The 16,855-nt window shown below is 54.6% G+C and overlaps 1 protein-coding gene across 1 annotated transcript; it reads left to right on the top strand.

Moving 5' to 3' along the window:
- The first annotated feature begins 5,462 nt into the window (after positions 1-5,462).
- Positions 5,463-15,699, top strand: LOC142818884 (signal-regulatory protein beta-1-like). The gene is made up of 6 exons (XM_075901547.1): positions 5,463-5,687; positions 5,800-5,974; positions 6,871-7,221; positions 8,076-8,198; positions 9,340-14,064; positions 15,040-15,699. The coding sequence occupies exons 1-4, from the start codon at positions 5,463-5,465 to the stop codon at positions 8,192-8,194; spliced, it is 870 nt and encodes a 289-aa protein (XP_075757662.1). The 3' UTR covers positions 8,195-8,198; positions 9,340-14,064; positions 15,040-15,699.
- Positions 15,700-16,855: the final 1,156 nt, after the last annotated feature.

The following is a 16,855-nucleotide window of genomic DNA, read 5'->3' as shown; positions in this document are numbered from 1 at the left end:
GGCTCACCCCACTGCCGCTGGGTCTGGATTGTCCTGTCCATGCCTGGGGCTGCTGCCTCTCCTGGAAATCCCTGGAAGGTGACACACGCATTGCCCACGTGGGCGCAACCCTGCTCTCCTGCGCCGTGCCATGGGGAGACATTCCAGAGGTGTCGGTGGAAGTTCTAAGCCACGTCCCAGGAGAGGAAACATCGTCCTGAGCCCAGCTGGTGATCAGCTGGGTGGTGGCAAGCTGCTCTCTGCCTCCATCCCATTGCAGTGGGTGTCTGGCTCCAGGAGCAGGGCTGAGACCCTACGGTCCAGCCCCATTTTCACCGATCCCTCCCTCTCACTCTCCTTCTGCAGCTCCCGTATGCTGAGAAATTGTCCTCGCTGAGCTACCGTTGGCGCTGCCTAGGCCAGCGAGTTCAAAACTCTTTTTCTTGCCACCCGGTTGAAGAAAACGGTCGATGCCGCAACCCAACATCATGTGACTGAAGAGTGGGCTGTGGGGAGGGGCTGAGGAGGAGCTTTGGGCTGTAGGGGGGCTGGCTTTGAGGGGGGGCAGGGCTGGGGCAGGAGGGGCTCACCTCAAGCAGCTCCCGGTCAGTGGTGCAGCACGGGAAGCGGGGGTAGGGGTGGGAGGCTAAGGCAGCTTCCTGCCTCTCCTGGCATCTCAGACCAGGCTGCGCCCAGACGCAGCCAGCACCAGGGTCCCATCCAATGGGAGTGGGGGGCTAGTGCTCGGGGCAGGGGCAGTGTGGGGAGCCCCCCAGGAGCCGAACCTGTTGCCATCCACTTCTGGAGCGCAGGGCAGTCTGCGGTGTCAGGTCAGGCTCTGGGGCAGCCTGCAGGGGGTGCTGCGGAGGGACACAAAGTTACTCCCCAGGCAGCGAACGCCCCTCCCTGGGCAGGTGTGATAGGATGGCTGCCCTGCACTGGCCCTTTAAGGGTTAAAACCCAGCCCTAGGAGAAGGCTGGGAGCCTGCAGCTGAGGCAGATACAGCCAATTAGGGCCATAAATTAGGGCTCCTAGCAGGCAGACCATGCACTTTTGCAATAGCTGGGAGCAGAAGGGACTTGGCTGCCAGGGAAGCTGGTGAAGAGCAAGAGCAAGAGCAAGAGCAAGAGCAAGAGCAAGAGCAAGAGCAAGAGCAAGAGCAAGAGGGAGGGGAGGGGAGGGGCTGGGCTGGGCTGGGCTGGGCTGTGAAGCTCTGATCTGACCCAACCCCATTCCCAGGCTGCAGGGCCTGTGTGCCCTAGGGCTGTGGGGAGGCAGCAGGTCCCCACACCCTTGCTAATGGTGAGTGGCCATTTCAGACTGTAGTTTGCCCCTGGGGCAGGGGCTACATGGTGACTGGCGATGAGTCACTGAGGCAACAGGGGCAAAAGGGAATTGGGGATTCTCCTGGGAGGGGAGGACCCCAGAGGGCAGGGACACTGACCTAGGGCAGTGCTAGGAGGGAAGGGCACCGTAGGCAGGGTGTGGAGCTGAGCCAGCAGACAGCCTGCACCAGAGGGTCCTCTAGGGAGGCAGAGCTGGTTCCCTGAACCTACTACAGCAGGTGTCATCCCACAACAGCAGGGCTGGGAGCAGGATTCAAGGAGCGGTGCCCTGGCGGGGGACTCAGCCCCCTGCTGCTGCGGGATGGGGCTTGTCAAACAGCCTCCCCCAGCCCGGCCTGTTCTCTCCTTCCAGGGGTCGGGGCCCAGGAGTTCCAGCTGCTGCAGCCCCAGGGCGCCGTGTCGGTGTCAGCGGGAGAGAGTCTCGCCCTGATCTGCATGGTAGGAGCCCAGCTGGGACTCACCACTGGGGGCTCTGCTAGGCCCTTGGGGCTGGGTTTTTAGATGGGCCCTTCTCCCACATAACCAGTCTTCCAGCAGGGTGGGGTGGATGGTGTTACGTCGTGGGGAGTTCCACAGTATAGGAAGAAAACAGTGGAAAGGCAGAGAGCTTGAGTGGGTGCAAGTGTCTGTTTTATTGCATAGCACAGAACTCACTACCACAAGCCCAGACTAGCTGGGCTGACCCCAGTGACCTGCTCAGTTACTATAACAAGATCTATATCTACAACCCAATATACAACATATTCCTCCCTCCTTAGTTTTTGTTTTCTTAAGGGGACGTTTTTATTAACTAAGAAATGATGGTGACCACCTCAAGTTCCCACTAACCCTGGGGATTATTTTGCCCCATCTGTGAGTTAATCTCAACTAAAGGTCCAGCTGCTGAGGAGGCCTCTTTTCTCTGGGTGGATGACGGCGGACATCCGGCGTTCTCGCACCCGAAGATGTTCTGGGTGCAGGCCTGACACTGGGCTGGGAACTTGAAGTGTAACCAGGTGAGGCTGTTGGATCAGCCTGCTCAGGGAGGGGGTTATTGTTCGCCGCTGGTGGTGACGGAGGAGAGTCAGGAGCAGGTGATTCTTGACACGGTAGCTCACCTGCAGTGGGAAGGACGGGCAACTCAACTGGAGATGGCCTTGGGGGCAGGAATAACTTGTCAAGAACTGATCTGCATGCCACCGCCAGATGAGATACTTCGCAGTCCGGACAGTATAGGAAACAGGTCCTGTTTGAGCAATAGTAGTGGCAGGGACCCATTTAGCTCTAGGAGCATAGTTCCGAGCCAAAACTGGCTGTCCAGGACTAAAGGTTCGATCTTTTGCTCTGGATGCGCCTGATGACTTGACCTTGCTGCTGACGTTGCACAATTTGTCGCGGTTCTGAAGGTTTCAGCAAATCAAAGCACGTGCGCAGCTGACGTCCCATCTTTAGAAAAGCCGGGGGCGCTTTGGTTGTAGCATGAGGAGTGTTTCTGTAGGATAGTAAGAAGGTGTCCAGTCTCTTTTATATGAGTGAATGTCCTGTAGCCGATTTCAAAGCTTGTTTCATTATCTGAACAAACCATTCAGCCAATCCATTTGTGGCTGGGTTATAGGGTACTGAAGTGATGTGATGGATCCTGTTTGCCTTCATAAAATTTCCAAACTCCTGAGAGACAAACTGTGGACCGTTGTCACTCACAAGTTGTTCAGGAAGACCAAAACAAAATATTCCCTGTAGTTTTTGGATAGTACTCTCAGCAGTAGTGGAAGGCATTATATAGACTTCTGGCCATTTGGAAAGAGCATCTACCATCACCAATAACATGCTACTTTCAAATGGGCCAGCAAAATCAACATGAATACATTGCCATGATTTTTCAGGCCAGTCTCATCGGTGTAGAGGTGCCAATTGAGGTGCATTCCTCATACCTTGCCAAGAAATACAAGCTCTTGCCTTCTCTTCAATGTCACTGTCCAAGCCAGGCCACCAAAAATAGCTTCATGCAATTTCTTTCAGGCGCACCATTCCACAGCCGCCTGAATGCAGTTGCTCTAACATCTGTTGTGTCAGTATTTTTGGAATAATGACATGCATTCCCCACAACAAGCACCCCGAATGGGTTGATAACTCTGTTTTCCTGGACACGTAGGGGTCAAGGTCAGGTGAGACCTGAGAGTTCCATAGAGATGTTCCATGCATCACTAGATCCATAACTTGGGACAGTGCTGGGTCAACACGAGTTGTTCTCTTAACTTGTGCAGCAGTGATGGGCATGTTCTCTACCTGTTCAAAGTAAAAGATTTCCTTCTGGCCACTATCTTGATGTTTGACTGGCAAAGGCAGCCTAGAGAGACCATCTGCATTGCCATGTAGAGTGGCTTTCCGATATCTGATCTCATATGTGTGTCCTGAAAGCCACAATGCCCATCGTTGCATACGACTAGCAGCCATCGGTGGAATACCTGAGTGTGGACCAAAAATTGCCATCAGAGGTCGATGGTCAGTGAGAAGTGTAAACTTCCTTCCAAACAGGTACTGGTGAAATTTCCGAATCCTAAAAACGATTCCCAATGCTTCATGTTCAATTTGCGCATAGTTAGTTTCAGCCTTGATTGGAAGCAAAAGCAATTGGTTTCTCCTCTCCTGAAGGCATAACATGTGACAAGACTGCTTCCACTCCATATAGGGAGGCATCACAAGCCAACTATAAAGCTGAGGATGGATTAAAATGCATCAGGACCTCTGCGTTTAGCAATGCACATTTAGCCTTGTTAAATGCAACGTCACAGGCGTCAGTCCACTTCCAGAACTTGTTCAGGCCAAGGAGCTCGTGAAGTGGTTTTAATAGTGTGGCTAGCTGTGACATAAACCTTCCATAATAGTTTAATAATCCTAAAAATGAGCGAAGCTGACTAACATTTTGAGGGGGTGGAGCCTCCACAATAGCCTTAACTTTTGAAGGGAATTTATGAAGGCCAGTAGCATCAATGATGTGTCCCAAATATTCAACAGAGGGCTGAAAGAATGCACACTTATCTTTACGGACTCGTAGGCCATACTCTTCCAGTCTTTGCAGGGTAGCCTCTAAGTTCTTAAGGTGATCCTCCTCGTTCCCGCCTGTGACCAGGATATCGTCAAGATAGCACTGGACTCCTGGCAAGCCACACGAGATCTGGTCCATAGCTCTCTGGAACAAAGTGGGGGCAGAAGTTATTCCAAAGGGTAAGCGACAGTAACGATAAAGCCCTTTAGACTGGTCTCTGAGGAGATCCAATGTGGATCCCTAGGTCAAGGGTCACAGACTCCACTTTGGTTGTCCCAATTACCGAGGGAGCAAAGTAATAGCTTCTTTCTAAATTTGGCGCTGTCTACACAGTGCCAAATTTTGAAATAAAGTGCTCTTCCGGCAAGTCTCTCAACCCTCGTGGAATGAGGGTTATAGGGACACCAGAACAGAGCACCAGAATGATTAGGGGGCTGGAGCATATGACTTATGAGGAGAGGCTGAGGGACTTGGGTCTGTTTAGTCTGCAGAAGCGAAGGGTGAGGGGGGATTTGATAGCAGCCTTCAACTTCCTCAAGGGAGGTTCCAAAGAGGATTGAGAGAGGCTGTTCTCAGTAGTGACAGATGGCAGAACAAGGAGCGATGGGCTAAAGTTGTGATGGGAGAGGTCCAGGTTGGATATTAGGAAAAACTATTTCACTAGGAGGGTAGTGAAGCACTGGAATGGGTTCCTTAGGGGAGTAGTGGAGTCTCCATCCCTAGAGATGTTTAAGTCTCGGCTTGACAAAGCCCTGGCTGGGTTGATTTAGTTGGGATTGGTCCTGCCTAGAGCAGGGGGCTGGACTTGACCTTCTGAGGTCTCTTCCAGTTCTATGATTCTATGACCTGTTGTTTTGAAATAACAGGCGCGTTTAAAGACACGGAATAGCTATCGTCAGGTACCTCCAGTATCCTGAAATAGCGCTGCTGTCGAGACGTAGCCTGACTTACACGCTGTCATAACATTACATTTACGGAGAAAGAACAATCAAACCATCCATAAACAAATCGCTCTCACAGGAGCGGGAGATGGGCCGTGGGGCAGGGCTGTTTCCCAAGTCTCAAAATATCACTGGGAAGCAGTGAAAAAGGAGCCTTTCCACACCTAGAGATGTCCCCAGCGTCGATTGTTCCACCCAGGCTGCGAGTGGGCTCTGACCCGGCGGGGCCGGTCACACGGAACAAGTCTGTGACGTTCACCTGCCGCGTGGAGGGGTTCTACCCGCAGGGAACCAGTCTCAGCTGGCTGGAGAATGGAAATGAGACGGATCCGGGGAAACCCTCCCGCCCGACAGAGAATCCAGACGGGACGTTCACGCTGCAGAGCTCCCTGGAGGTCAGAGCAACCGAGCAGAGGAACCAGTCTGTGTTCACCTGTCGGGCTGTGCACGATTCCCAGCCCCCCGTCAGTGACAGCGCCACGCTGAGAGTCTCCCTGCCACCCACAGAGCCCTCAGCCCCGGGTTCTCCCCGAACACGAGAGCGTCTCCTACAACGTATCCAGCACCGTGGGGCTGAATCTGAGCGCAGGAGACGCCCGCTCCCAGCTCACCTGTCAGATAGAGCACAGCACCTTAGCGGCTCCCCTGCGTGGGACGTACGACCTCAGCCACGCCCTGCGAGGTAGGAGCCCAGCTGGGGCTGAGCACTGGGGGCTCTGCCACTGGGTGGGGGAAGGGCACCGGAGATGGGTCTGCTGCCCTCTGGGGTCCCTAGGGCTGGGTGTTTAGTGGGTGTCAGACACTGAATCCAGATGTGGGTCCAATCTCTGCCCCGGGCCCGTCTTTCATTCTAGGGCCCTGAGAACGCAGAGACCTTCCCCCAATCTTGGCGAGATCCTCTCCCCCTGATGAAGTTTCCCAGCCGCAGGGCTCTTTCCTAAGGTGGTGGAAGGGGCGGGGGGAGGGGGGGGGGGGTTGGGGGTGGAGCATGTTTGTGTCCAACTAATTCTGGTGGTTTTTATAGAATCGCCTTGAGAGCCCCCACAGCCCCATCCATGACTGGGGCTCTGTCCTGAGCACCGGGGGGCAGGGCCAGGGATTTATTTACCATCCACGACAGCCTCCAGGAGGGGTCCTGCCTGGCTCCTGCTCACCCATCCGCCGGGCAATGGGGAGGGCTAGTTTCTGCGCTGGGGTGATGTTTTGAGATCCTCAGAGGGGAGGTGCTGTGGACCAGCCAAGTGTCATCACTGTCCACAGGCAGCCCCTCCCCGTGTGGGACAGCACGGCCTGTGGGGTCAGAGAGGACCCTGCTCAGCATGGGACAAAGGGGTCCCTGGCACAGGGGAAAGGATGCCCAGATACATGGCGGCTGTCCCCTGCTCCCTGGCAGGATTCCCTGGCTTAAGGAAGAGATTCCAGTCAGAGCTGAACACGCTCCAGGCAGGGCCCTGGGGCCAGGTGGGACGTGGGCGCAGCGGGAAGGTCAATCGGCCCAGCCCTGTAATTTCCCTCCAGCCCCGCAGGAGAAGGGGAATTTCAGGCGATGCCAAGCACAGGGTGTTTGTGTGTTGTCAGTTCCACCCAGGCTGCGAGTGGGCTCTGACCCGGCGGGGCCGGTCGCACGGAACGAGTCCGTGACGTTCACCTGCCGCGCGGAGGGGTTCTACCCGCTGGGGGCCAGTCTCAGCTGGCTGGAAAATGGAAACGAGACAGATCTGGGGAAACCCTCCCTCCAGGCGGAGAATCCAGACGGGACATTCACGTTGCAGAGCTCCCTGGAGGTCAGAGCAACCGAGCAGAGGAACCCGTCTGTGTTCACCTGTCGGGCTGTGCACGATTCCCAGCCCCCCGTCAGTGCCAGCGCCACGCTGAGAGTCTCCCTGCCACCCACAGAGCCTGGCAAAGATCCCGCTTCATCTGATGGAGGTAAATGTGGAGCTGGCACCTCCCCTGCTCCTGCTAGGAAACGCCGGGTCTCCTCTGCAGAGCCCAGGGGCAATTTCACCCAGCCCCCCCAGTGCAGCTCCTCAGGGTACCGGTGCCTCTTAGTCCAGGGGTCTAGCTCTGCTCTCCGGGGCGAGGGGAAGGGCAGGAAATGTCGCTGTGGCCGCTCTCTGTGCCCAGGGCTGATACTCCCTGGAGCGTGTGAATGTCCCATGGAGGGGAACTCAGACCTGGTCCCTCTGCAGAGCTGGTTCCCCAAGGACTCCCCCAGCTCAGGGATGTGGCTGATTTGAGGCTCTCAGATAAAAGTGCAGGTGGCTCCTGAGCCCTTGTCCTCCTGCTCTGCAGAGCCCGAGGGCCCCACGCCAGAGTCCAGGCTCCCTGGGGCACGGCCCTTCCTCCCTCGGCACGGGCACTGGGTGCAGCTGGGGGAAGGACTCAGGCACCAGCCTGACTTTGATCCATGTGAATCTTTGGGGTGAAGCTGCATGAGGCTCCCCAGCCCAAGGGTCCACTCTGCAGCCAGGGCAGGCCTGGGATCAGCCAGTTGTTACTGGAGGAGGCAGGTGCTGCCCGGCAGAGGGGGCAGGCTCTGCTGGGTTGAGCGGGCCCATGGCTGTTCCCCAGCGAGACGCGAGAGGCTCCGCGCCATGGCAGAGCCAGTGCCTGTGAGCACATGAGCGAGCGCGGGAAGTTTGGGAGCCGGCAGGTGTCTGACACAGGGGATGGGACGTGCATGGGGGGGGCCAGCCCTGAGACAGGCCGTGCTCACGGGAGAGAACAGACTCCCCACTGGGGTCCCCTCCATTCGCTGAGCGGATGCGTTTACTCTGCAGACCCAGCGCTCCCTACATGGGCCCTGTTCTCCAGCCCCGCTCTCTGGATCGGCCTCGTCCTGGAGAAGGTGCTGACTGGAGCCTTCCTCTTCTTCCTCTTCCTGAGGAGCAAAGGCTAAGCAGGTAACGGCTTCTCTCCTGGGGTTATGGCTGGGCAGAGCTCCCCGGGAGCAGAGCAGGAGGGGCTAGCGCAGGGCTGGGCAAAATACGGCCCAGGGGCCAGACCCAGCCCGTCAAGCCACAAGACCCAGCTGGCCCCACCCCTCTGCACCAGAAAAGCTGCTGCGGGGCCATTTCTCTTTCACAGTTGTGAGCCCGGGGGGGTGAGCGGATAGAGGCTGCGCCCGCCCCCAGCACAATCCCATTGGCCCTGGGTCACAACCCAAAGCTCTGCACCCCAGGCCAGTGCCCCCGGTCACAACCGCCTCCTTCAGCCACAGGCCCTCCTGCACCGCAGTCCCCTCCCCAAGCTCCCTTCTGCCCCCAGCCTCCCTCCCAGCCTCCTCCCCCACTGCCATTCCTACCCTGGGGGATGCCGCCCTCGCCCCCTCTCCACAGTCCGGGGGTGGCGCCTCATTAGCAATGATCGCCCGGCCCTGGGGCTGGCGCGTTGTCCCAGGCATGTTGGTGCTGGAAATCCTGCCGCAGGGTCGTCACCCCCTAACAGCAGCCCCACGCCAGCCTGAGCCAGGCATTGCCGGGTCCCTGACCCTCTCCTGCACCGGGTTTGTACAGAGGGTCCCAGCGACCCACTCGTGGCTACGCTCCGGGCTGCTTAGCTCCAGAGCCCTGTGACTGCCGGGGACCCCCCCCAGCACTGCTGCCCAGCTCCCTGTGTCTGTCCCCAAAGAGACAATCCCCCAGCTCGTCCCACCCCGCTCAGCTTCCCTGAGCCTCACCCCCCCCAGCTTGTGACACCGTCCTTCGGGGGTGCTTCAGTTCTGGCCTGAATCCTCTGCAGCCTCCGGCTCTCTGGGCTCCTTAGCACCAAGCCCTGCCCTGGAGGAACCCTCCCCGTTCTAGGCAGGGGGAACTCAGGTGCTGAGTGAGCTCAGTCACGGGAGAGCCAGGACCCCGAGTAAATCTCCCTCGGTTTAAGTGGGACATTCCTGCTCCCTGCCCGGTCCCCAGTTCAGGTTATCCTGGCGCTGACGGAGCCGACTAGAGCAGTTTCCCTGGGGGATATTCCTGGGCTGGGTCACTGCTAAGGGCAGGGTCACTGCCTGGCCCTCCTCACTCACCTGTTGGATTCTTTCCTTTGCAGCCCCTGGTCTGTTCCCCGATGTTCTCCCCCTCCCCGCCTGCCACCCGCTCTGTCTGCAGCCCGGAGACCAGCCCCCAGATGGTGGAGCTGCAGCGCCCCCTGCTGGCCTGTCCCATGGAGCCCAGGCTTAACAAAGCGAAGGTTAAGAGGTGACCAGTTTCCAGTCTGCAAGTACCAACGTGGCCTGGGGAACAAAGGTTTAATAGCGGGATCGTCAGACTCGCCAGTACCAGGGTGATGCCCCGTCTGTGTCTGGACCTGGAAACCAGCCAAATTCAGCCTGGAAATGAGGCCAAAATGTTCCTGGAGAGAGGAACTAACAGGGGCCGTTTGCCAAGGGCCGTGGTGGATGCTCCGTCAGTGACGCTGTTTCAGCCCAGGCTGGATGTTTCTCTGAAGGAGCCGCTGTCGGGATTGTCCAGGCAGGTCTCTGGCCTGTGCTGCAGGGAGGGTCAGAGCAGAGGAGCAGAACGGCCCCTCTGGCCTGGGAAGCTGAGTCTCTGATGGACGCACCCACCGCTCACTGCCCTCCTGCGGGCACAGCCTCTGGCAGGACCCCGACTCGGCTCCCTGCCCCCTCTCGCCCTCCCCTCTGCGCTGTCTGACCTGCCCTTTCCTTCAGGGAACCAAACAATATATACCCCAGGGAGTAATGTCGAAATAATAAGTGGAGCGACTGCACTGACTCGCCTGTATTAAAATAAGGGGATTTCTTTTTCAAAATCTGTCCTGCTTTCCTTGGGGAGAACTCTTATTTCAAAATAGTTAAATCGTGATTTCAAAGTCACGGTCATGTGGACGCGGTGCCGCTGCTATTTCAGAATAACGACTCCCCGGGACAATTCGAGCTAATGACTCCCCAGTACTTCCTGGGGCTGTAAGTGGCGGTAGCGTGTCCACATGCACAGAGCCTGCCTCGGAGTCCTGGTGAGGCTTCCCCACAGTGGGAACAGGCTAGTTCCATTTAGTTATTTTGAAATAATTTCCCAGTGTAGCCTTGGGCTGATCTGCCCCAAGCCGCTGGCCTGTCCCACCTCAGGGAAATGCACAGAGAAGGGGACCAATCTGCGGGCCCCTGGGCACAGTGTGAGGGGTCCCCATCTCCACCCCTTGCTCACACTCTTCTTGTCTCGGTGGGGTACCAGCATCGACACAAAGATCAATTTGTGGCGTCTAAGCAGACGCAATAAATCGACAGCCAGTGGATCGATCGCTGCAGCATCAACACATGTCTCAGTATAGACAAGGCCTAGGCACACTACAGACGGACAGAATTCCTCCTGGTTAGGGCTTTTTGTTCCTCCCCTCCTGCTTCAAGTCTCAAACTTAGCTAACAGGAGGATTTCACTCCTCTGTCTCTTATTCATGGGTTGTAGCGATCAGCAAAGCCCTTTGCCCTTGGATGGGTCTCGGTATTTTGTCAACTGTCAATGGACCTGTGCTGTTGACACTTGCTTTTGGTTACTGGTATTTCACTAATTACTGCTTAGCTCTTGCCTGCTGATTTGCATAGTTATCGAAGCTTCCAATGGGAACGCGCCACTCTTACTAGTCACTCTGGGCTGCAGCTGTTATAAATGAGACAGACCCAGGCAGTAAAATTTGAACAGGAAGCAAGTTTGTATAATTTAGATCCTTCGTGTAACAATACCAACACCAGGGCTGCATCTAGACTGGCATGATTTTGCACAAATGCTTTTAAGAGAAAAGTTTTTCCATTAAAAGTATTTGTGCAAGAGAGCGCCTAAACTGGCATGTGCCTTTGCGCAAAAGATTTGCTTTTGCGCAAAAGCATCCGTGCCAGTGTAGACGTTCTCTTGCGCAAGAAAGCTCCTATGTCCATTTTAGCCATCGGGCTTTCTTGAGCAAGAAATTAACGTTGCTGTCTACACTGGCCCTCTTGCACAAGAATACTTGCACAAGAGGGCTTATCCCTGAGCGGGAGCATCGGAGTATTTGCGCAAGAACCAGTGATTTTGTACATTACAAAGTCAGTGTTCTTGTGCAAATACTTACGGCCAGTGTAGATAGGCGGCACGATTTTGCACAAAATCATGCCAGTCTAGATGCAGCCCAGGTGAAACAGCCTGGCTCCCTTTTGGGCTTGGCCAGTGTTCAGTGGAGGCAGGGGGCCCTTCCCAGCTGGTTTGCTGGCATGATATCCCCATGAACAGCCGGAACATTACCCCTTCCCTGAGTGCAGTGTGGGTCACTGAATGGGGATGTAGAGGCTCCTGTGTTCTCCCTGGTCTTTGGTGGTGTCACTGCTCATTGTTACTCATGTTATTCATAAATTCCCTCTTAAAGCTCTTCCCTACTCCGACCAGAAAGAGGGAGCCTGCAAAGACCTTAAAATACTTTGCCCCTCCTGGCTTCTTTGAAAAAAACCAAACCTCCCCAAAGTCACAGACTCCCTGCTGTTGCCTAGTACGCTGCCACCACCCAAATGCACAAAAAACACGGAAGAAAACCCCAAATTTTGGAAACGAGAAAGAACCACTTGGGAATTTCCTCCTTTGGGGTCATCCCAAGGCCTTTAACTCTCCCTTAGGAGAGAGCTTGAAAACCAATTGTAATTTCTTAATAGCGGACCTTCAGCCTCAGGTACGTACACACAGAACCCCTTCCTTTTTATTTTAGGATGTAGGTATTAAAGCCTAGTCTTAAAAAAAAATGTGATTTTAACAACAAAAAGACGACCAGATTGGAAAGGCACAGTCCTTCCCAGGTGTTAGAGCAACTGGAAAAAAGACTAAAACAGAATTACTTCCCTGGGATTCAGTTTGTTACAGTGTGCAGGGGGAAGGGGTTAGCACAGAGGAGTTTAACCAACCAAAAAACAACGCAAGTCACCTGATTCCATCTAACTATACACATTCCCTGTTCTACTTAAATGTCTCTTGTTCCAGAGTTTAGGTGTCTTTTCTTAGACGTGGATATTGCTGGGACATCGGTGCCTTATTATTGTGGAGTCCATTTCTCTCCTATCTCATGCTCTGACTTGCACACAAAGGGAACTGAAAGAGACAAAACATGTTTCATTTAAAAAATCTTTCCCTCTCTTCCCATTGGCTCTCCTGGCTCCCTGCCAGCACTTCCTGGGTCCCCACTGCTCTGGATTTAACCCTTTAATTACTGACCCATTGCACTAGGTGGGTTGATATTCTAGCCACCACTCTGGAGCCTTTTTGTGCCACTCACGGTTTATCTGGCCCCTCTGACGCTGGCTGGATTTAACTGTTCACTCCCTGCCCCCTGCTTTGTCCCATTTTACCCTCCTTTCGGAACGTCCCTTTTCTGGAGTTGTTTTCCTATCGTTCTTTATTGTTTCTTGCACTGGAAAGAGACGTCCCAGTCAAGCACCAGCTCTGCTTCCCTGGCCACAGGCAGGGTGAGAATGAACCCAGCTGGTGCCAGTGTGACACCAGCAGCGGATGGCTGAGCACCAAGCAACCCCTTTCCAAGTCAGGAACCCGGCTCCGGCCATCAGAGGGCAAGGAGCTAGGAATGTGCATGTGGATCTCCCAACGCCAGAGTCAGGCCCCCTGAGAGCCGTGGGCTGGGTCACTGGTGCTCTGGGCCGGGTTCTCTGGGAATTGTAGCCCCGCGCCCAGCTGGGTCTCTGTTTCCCACAAGCCTGCAGGTGCTGTGTCATTGCGCACGGCTCACTCCCCACAGTCAGTCTCTCGTCCTCCCCCTGCAGACCAGGGATCCGGTGCAGGCACCCTCCCAGCAGGGAGCCGGAGAGCGCTGCAGAGGGCCCAGAGCTGGTGCAGATTTATGGCACTTGCAGGCTGCTGGCCATGGATTTCCATGGGTCCTACAAGCTCCATGCTCTTGTGTCCAGACCATGGGTTGTGGGTAAAGGCACAGTTGGGGAAGGCAAGCCTGAGGCCCCGCCCCTTCCACCTGGGGCCCCGCCCCTTCTCCAGTCTCCCTCACGTGGAATCAAGCCCAGCCCCACCCCAGGTTACTACCCCCAGCCCCAGCGAGTGGCATGGCCCCCCCTTCCCAGGTGGTGAGAGTTCCTGGGGCAGCCGTGAAGCAGCCTGATCCTTCCTGGCTGCCGGGCAAGCCAGACTGCCATGCCGCAGCCCAGCCCTCCTGAGCAGTTGGAGGAGAATGGGGAGCGTGGGCAGTCTGGGGAGGGCAAAGCCTTCCTTGGCCTACGTCAGCCGTGGTGCAGGCCCCATGCTGCTTCTATCTGGGGAAAGGCCACCCTTTCCCCTCCCCCTCCCAGCAGAACTGTGTGTGCCCGGCTCACGGGTGTCTGTGTGTCAGCGAGTCCCATTCTGACGGTGCAGTGTCTGGGGCGGACATGGGCTGAGAGGCTCTGGCTGGAGGCTGGGCGTGTGTCTGTTGACAGTCATGGATCTTGCACAAGACTTGCAAAATGAAAAGTTCTTGTCGTTTGACCGTGGCCACTAAATGGGGGAACCGTCCAGTTCAGAAAGCTCCTGGCATCCGTAGCTACATTTCTCTTCCACTTTTGCTTTGTTTGCAATGGCTGGACAATTGCATGAAAGAGGAACTTTGCCCACTTCCTTCTGCATTAAGGGGAAGGTCTGACCCTCGACCTTGGACTTCTCAGTGTCCGTTCAGGCAGAGCTGGCAAAGGCGGCCGTGCTGTAAGGTCGCCCCCTGACAACTACATGGCTACGCTGACCGCTGGCTCTGGATTGTCTCTACTGTGCTTGGTGCGGCTGCTTCTCCTGGGAATCCCTGGTGAGTAGCGCACAGACACTGCCCATGTGGGCGCAGGCAGGCGAGTCTGTGTCTGGTCATTCCAGATGCTTTGAAGGGAGCAATAATCTCTTGTGTGTTTTGTGTCACAAGAGAAAACCTTCCTGACCCCAGCTTGGGATCAGCCTGTGCTCTAGGATTTGCCGACTGGTAACCCAGGGTCTCACAAGACAGTTGTTGGTGTCCTTAGTGTGGAGCCAACAATTCTGGCAGGTGGTGGCTTTACTGATTTCTCCTCAAGTAGGGCTGTAAAAAAATTCAAAATGAAAAACCAGATAACTGATAGAATTTCTGTCACTTGCTTCGTGAATTTTGGCTTCCAGGGGCTGCTGTGGCTCCCAGTCCCTTTTGGTCACCACGGCTCCCGATCTCACGGGGCTGCTGGGGTGGCTGCGACTCATAGGACTGCCAGAGCTCTTACAGCTCCTGGCCCGGTGGGGCTGCCATGGGTCCTGGCAGCCCTATGAAAAGTTTAACTGGTTAACGAGTAAAACTGTGACATCCCTGTCGTAAAAGACTTGATTAGCTCTAGAAAAAACACACAAACAGGCAGCTATAAATGTCTCATTCATTGTAATTCAGCTGTTTTTTATTGCAGACTCTATAATAAAATTAATGTTGTTGACTCTGTACTACTGGGCCTAAACAGGAGAGAAAGAAGTCATGTGCTTTGTGTGTCCCTGTCATCGTCTTTTTACTGTTGCCTTTTTCAGGTTTGCTGGCCAGTGAGTCTTTCTCTGAAAGGGGATATTTATATGTGTAGCAAAAATGTATATTTTAATATTGGTTATAAGATTATAAGTATGCATAATGATTTGATGTGATGACTTGCTTAGAAGTTCTCTTTCTCTGTCACTCATAATTGGATAATGTTACTGCAAGGCCTTGCTCCCTGTTAAGTATTGCAAATTCGGTTGTACCCCTTGTAGCTATTGATCTTCTTTGAAAACTCTATAGGATTGTTTGGTGTGAATGGAGGGGGGTGTGAGTGAAAGCCATCACAGATGCCCAGGTGATTAAGAAGTGGAAACTTTGAAACATTGAGTCTTGAGGCTGAATTGAATTAGCAGCATTGAAGAACCCTGGAAACAGGCAGAGACTCCCCCAAGAGTGAGAAACAACCATGGAAACCCTGAAACCATCATCAAAGGAACACAGATTAACACCTGCTAAGGGCGGATGACAGCAGCATGACACTGGAAATCCCACAGACTCCAATGGGAACCGACATATAAGAAGGGAAGCTCTTGCCATGGGACTCTGGGTTCAGCCCTGCAAGCCAAGCCTCAGAGGAGTCTCAGAGGAACCCCGACTCCTCACTCAGTCAGCCCTGCCTGGCCAGTAGGACCGACTTGAGCCACCATGGACAGGTAACTATGCACCCTCTGCAGGACTTGTGTGTGTGTCTGTATGTGGGCTTGTCTTCATACAGCATGTGCTACCTGCTTTTCTACTGCTTCTGAGGGTAGCCAAGTTAGTCGGTTACAGCAACAAACCAAAAAAACCAACAAATGGTCTGGTAGCACTTTATAGACTAAGAAAACATGCAAATGGGATCATGAGCTTTTGTGGGCACAGCCCACTTCTTCAAATGACCAGAGTTATGAATTTGGGATGTGAACCCCCCAAAATAAAAAGGAGAGGGGAAGGGGAAAGGGGAGGGAAGAAAAAGGGAGGCGGGTGAGTGAGAGAGCATCAGTAAGTATCTGAAGACTGGATAGTTAAACCAAAGCAGATAACAATCGAAGTCAATAGATAGACTCCCATGTCAGGAAGGATACAACACAGAGAGCAATCTCCTTCCTGACATGGGAGTCTATCTATTGACTTTGATTTTTATCTGCTTCGATGTAACTATCCAGTCTTCAGATACTTACTGATGCTCTGTCTCCCACCCCCCTTCTTTTGTGTTCGCTCCACCTCCCCTTCCCCACTATTTATTTTGGGTGTACACATCCCAAACTCATAACTCTGGTCATCTGAAGACATGGGCCATGCCCACGAAAGCTTGTGATACCGCCTGCATGTTTTCTTAGTCTATAAATTGCTACCAGACACCTTTTTGTTGTTTTTCTGCTTTTCTGCTATATCTCATGGCATGGCCATGGGGAAAGCCCATTGGGGCTGCATGTGGCCTCATCTGAGACATGTCAGCTGGAGTCACTGCCTGGGCTGTTCTTCTTCCTACCAATGGCCGAGCTTTTGTAGAACCCCCCCAGAGCAATTAGCCCCCCCTGTGTCCGGCTGCTGTGAATGCCTGTGATGGCATGTTGGGGTTTTCCCATCTCCTGCACCCTCGTAATGGCACGAACAGACTTCACCAGCCAGAAGAATAGAGGGAGCTTATTACTTCTCCAGGATACAGCAAAGATGTAATCTGGTTCCAGGGCAGGCCTAGGATGCCTCAGCCCCCCTTGAGATGGGGGAGACTGGGCCCCTAAATCCCAGCCCGTTGCCTAGGCTGCTTCCTCCATGATACCAGACAGAAACTAACTAGCTCACTTCCAGCCCTGCCCCCCAGCCAGGGCTCCACTCCCCTTCTTCCTATTGTTCCGCTTCCTGGGGAAGAACTTGTCAGACAGGTTTGAAGCCCCCTTGCATAATGACTCATCCCCTGCCCGGCTGGGCCATGCTGCAGCCAGCAGCCAGTGGGGGTCACTCACAACCCACTGCCCAGCATAGCAACCAGCAAGGTACCCCCCACTACGTCACAATGCCACAGGCTGGTGAGATGGGGGGTGAATATTTCTCTGTCTCCCTTCCCAGCCTGCTG

The sequence above is a fragment of the Pelodiscus sinensis genome, chromosome 18 (genome assembly GCF_049634645.1).
Source record: "Pelodiscus sinensis isolate JC-2024 chromosome 18, ASM4963464v1, whole genome shotgun sequence".
Classification (NCBI taxonomy): domain Eukaryota; kingdom Metazoa; phylum Chordata; order Testudines; family Trionychidae; genus Pelodiscus; species Pelodiscus sinensis.
This window is presented reverse-complemented; position numbering and strand designations above follow the sequence as displayed.

What these genes read in the sequence shown, in the direction of transcription:
- LOC142818884 (XM_075901547.1), top strand. Translation starts at nt 5,463, where the DNA reads ATGTCCCCAGCGTCGATTGTTCCACCCAGGCTGCGAGTGGGCTCTGAC. An exon ending in CGCTGCAGAGCTCCCTGGAG is followed by an intron (nt 5,688 to 5,799) that starts GTCAGAGCAACC and finishes TGCCACCCACAG; the next exon opens with AGCCCTCAGCCCCGGGTTCT. An exon ending in CCTCAGCCACGCCCTGCGAG is followed by an intron (nt 5,975 to 6,870) that starts GTAGGAGCCCAG and finishes GTGTGTTGTCAG; the next exon opens with TTCCACCCAGGCTGCGAGTG.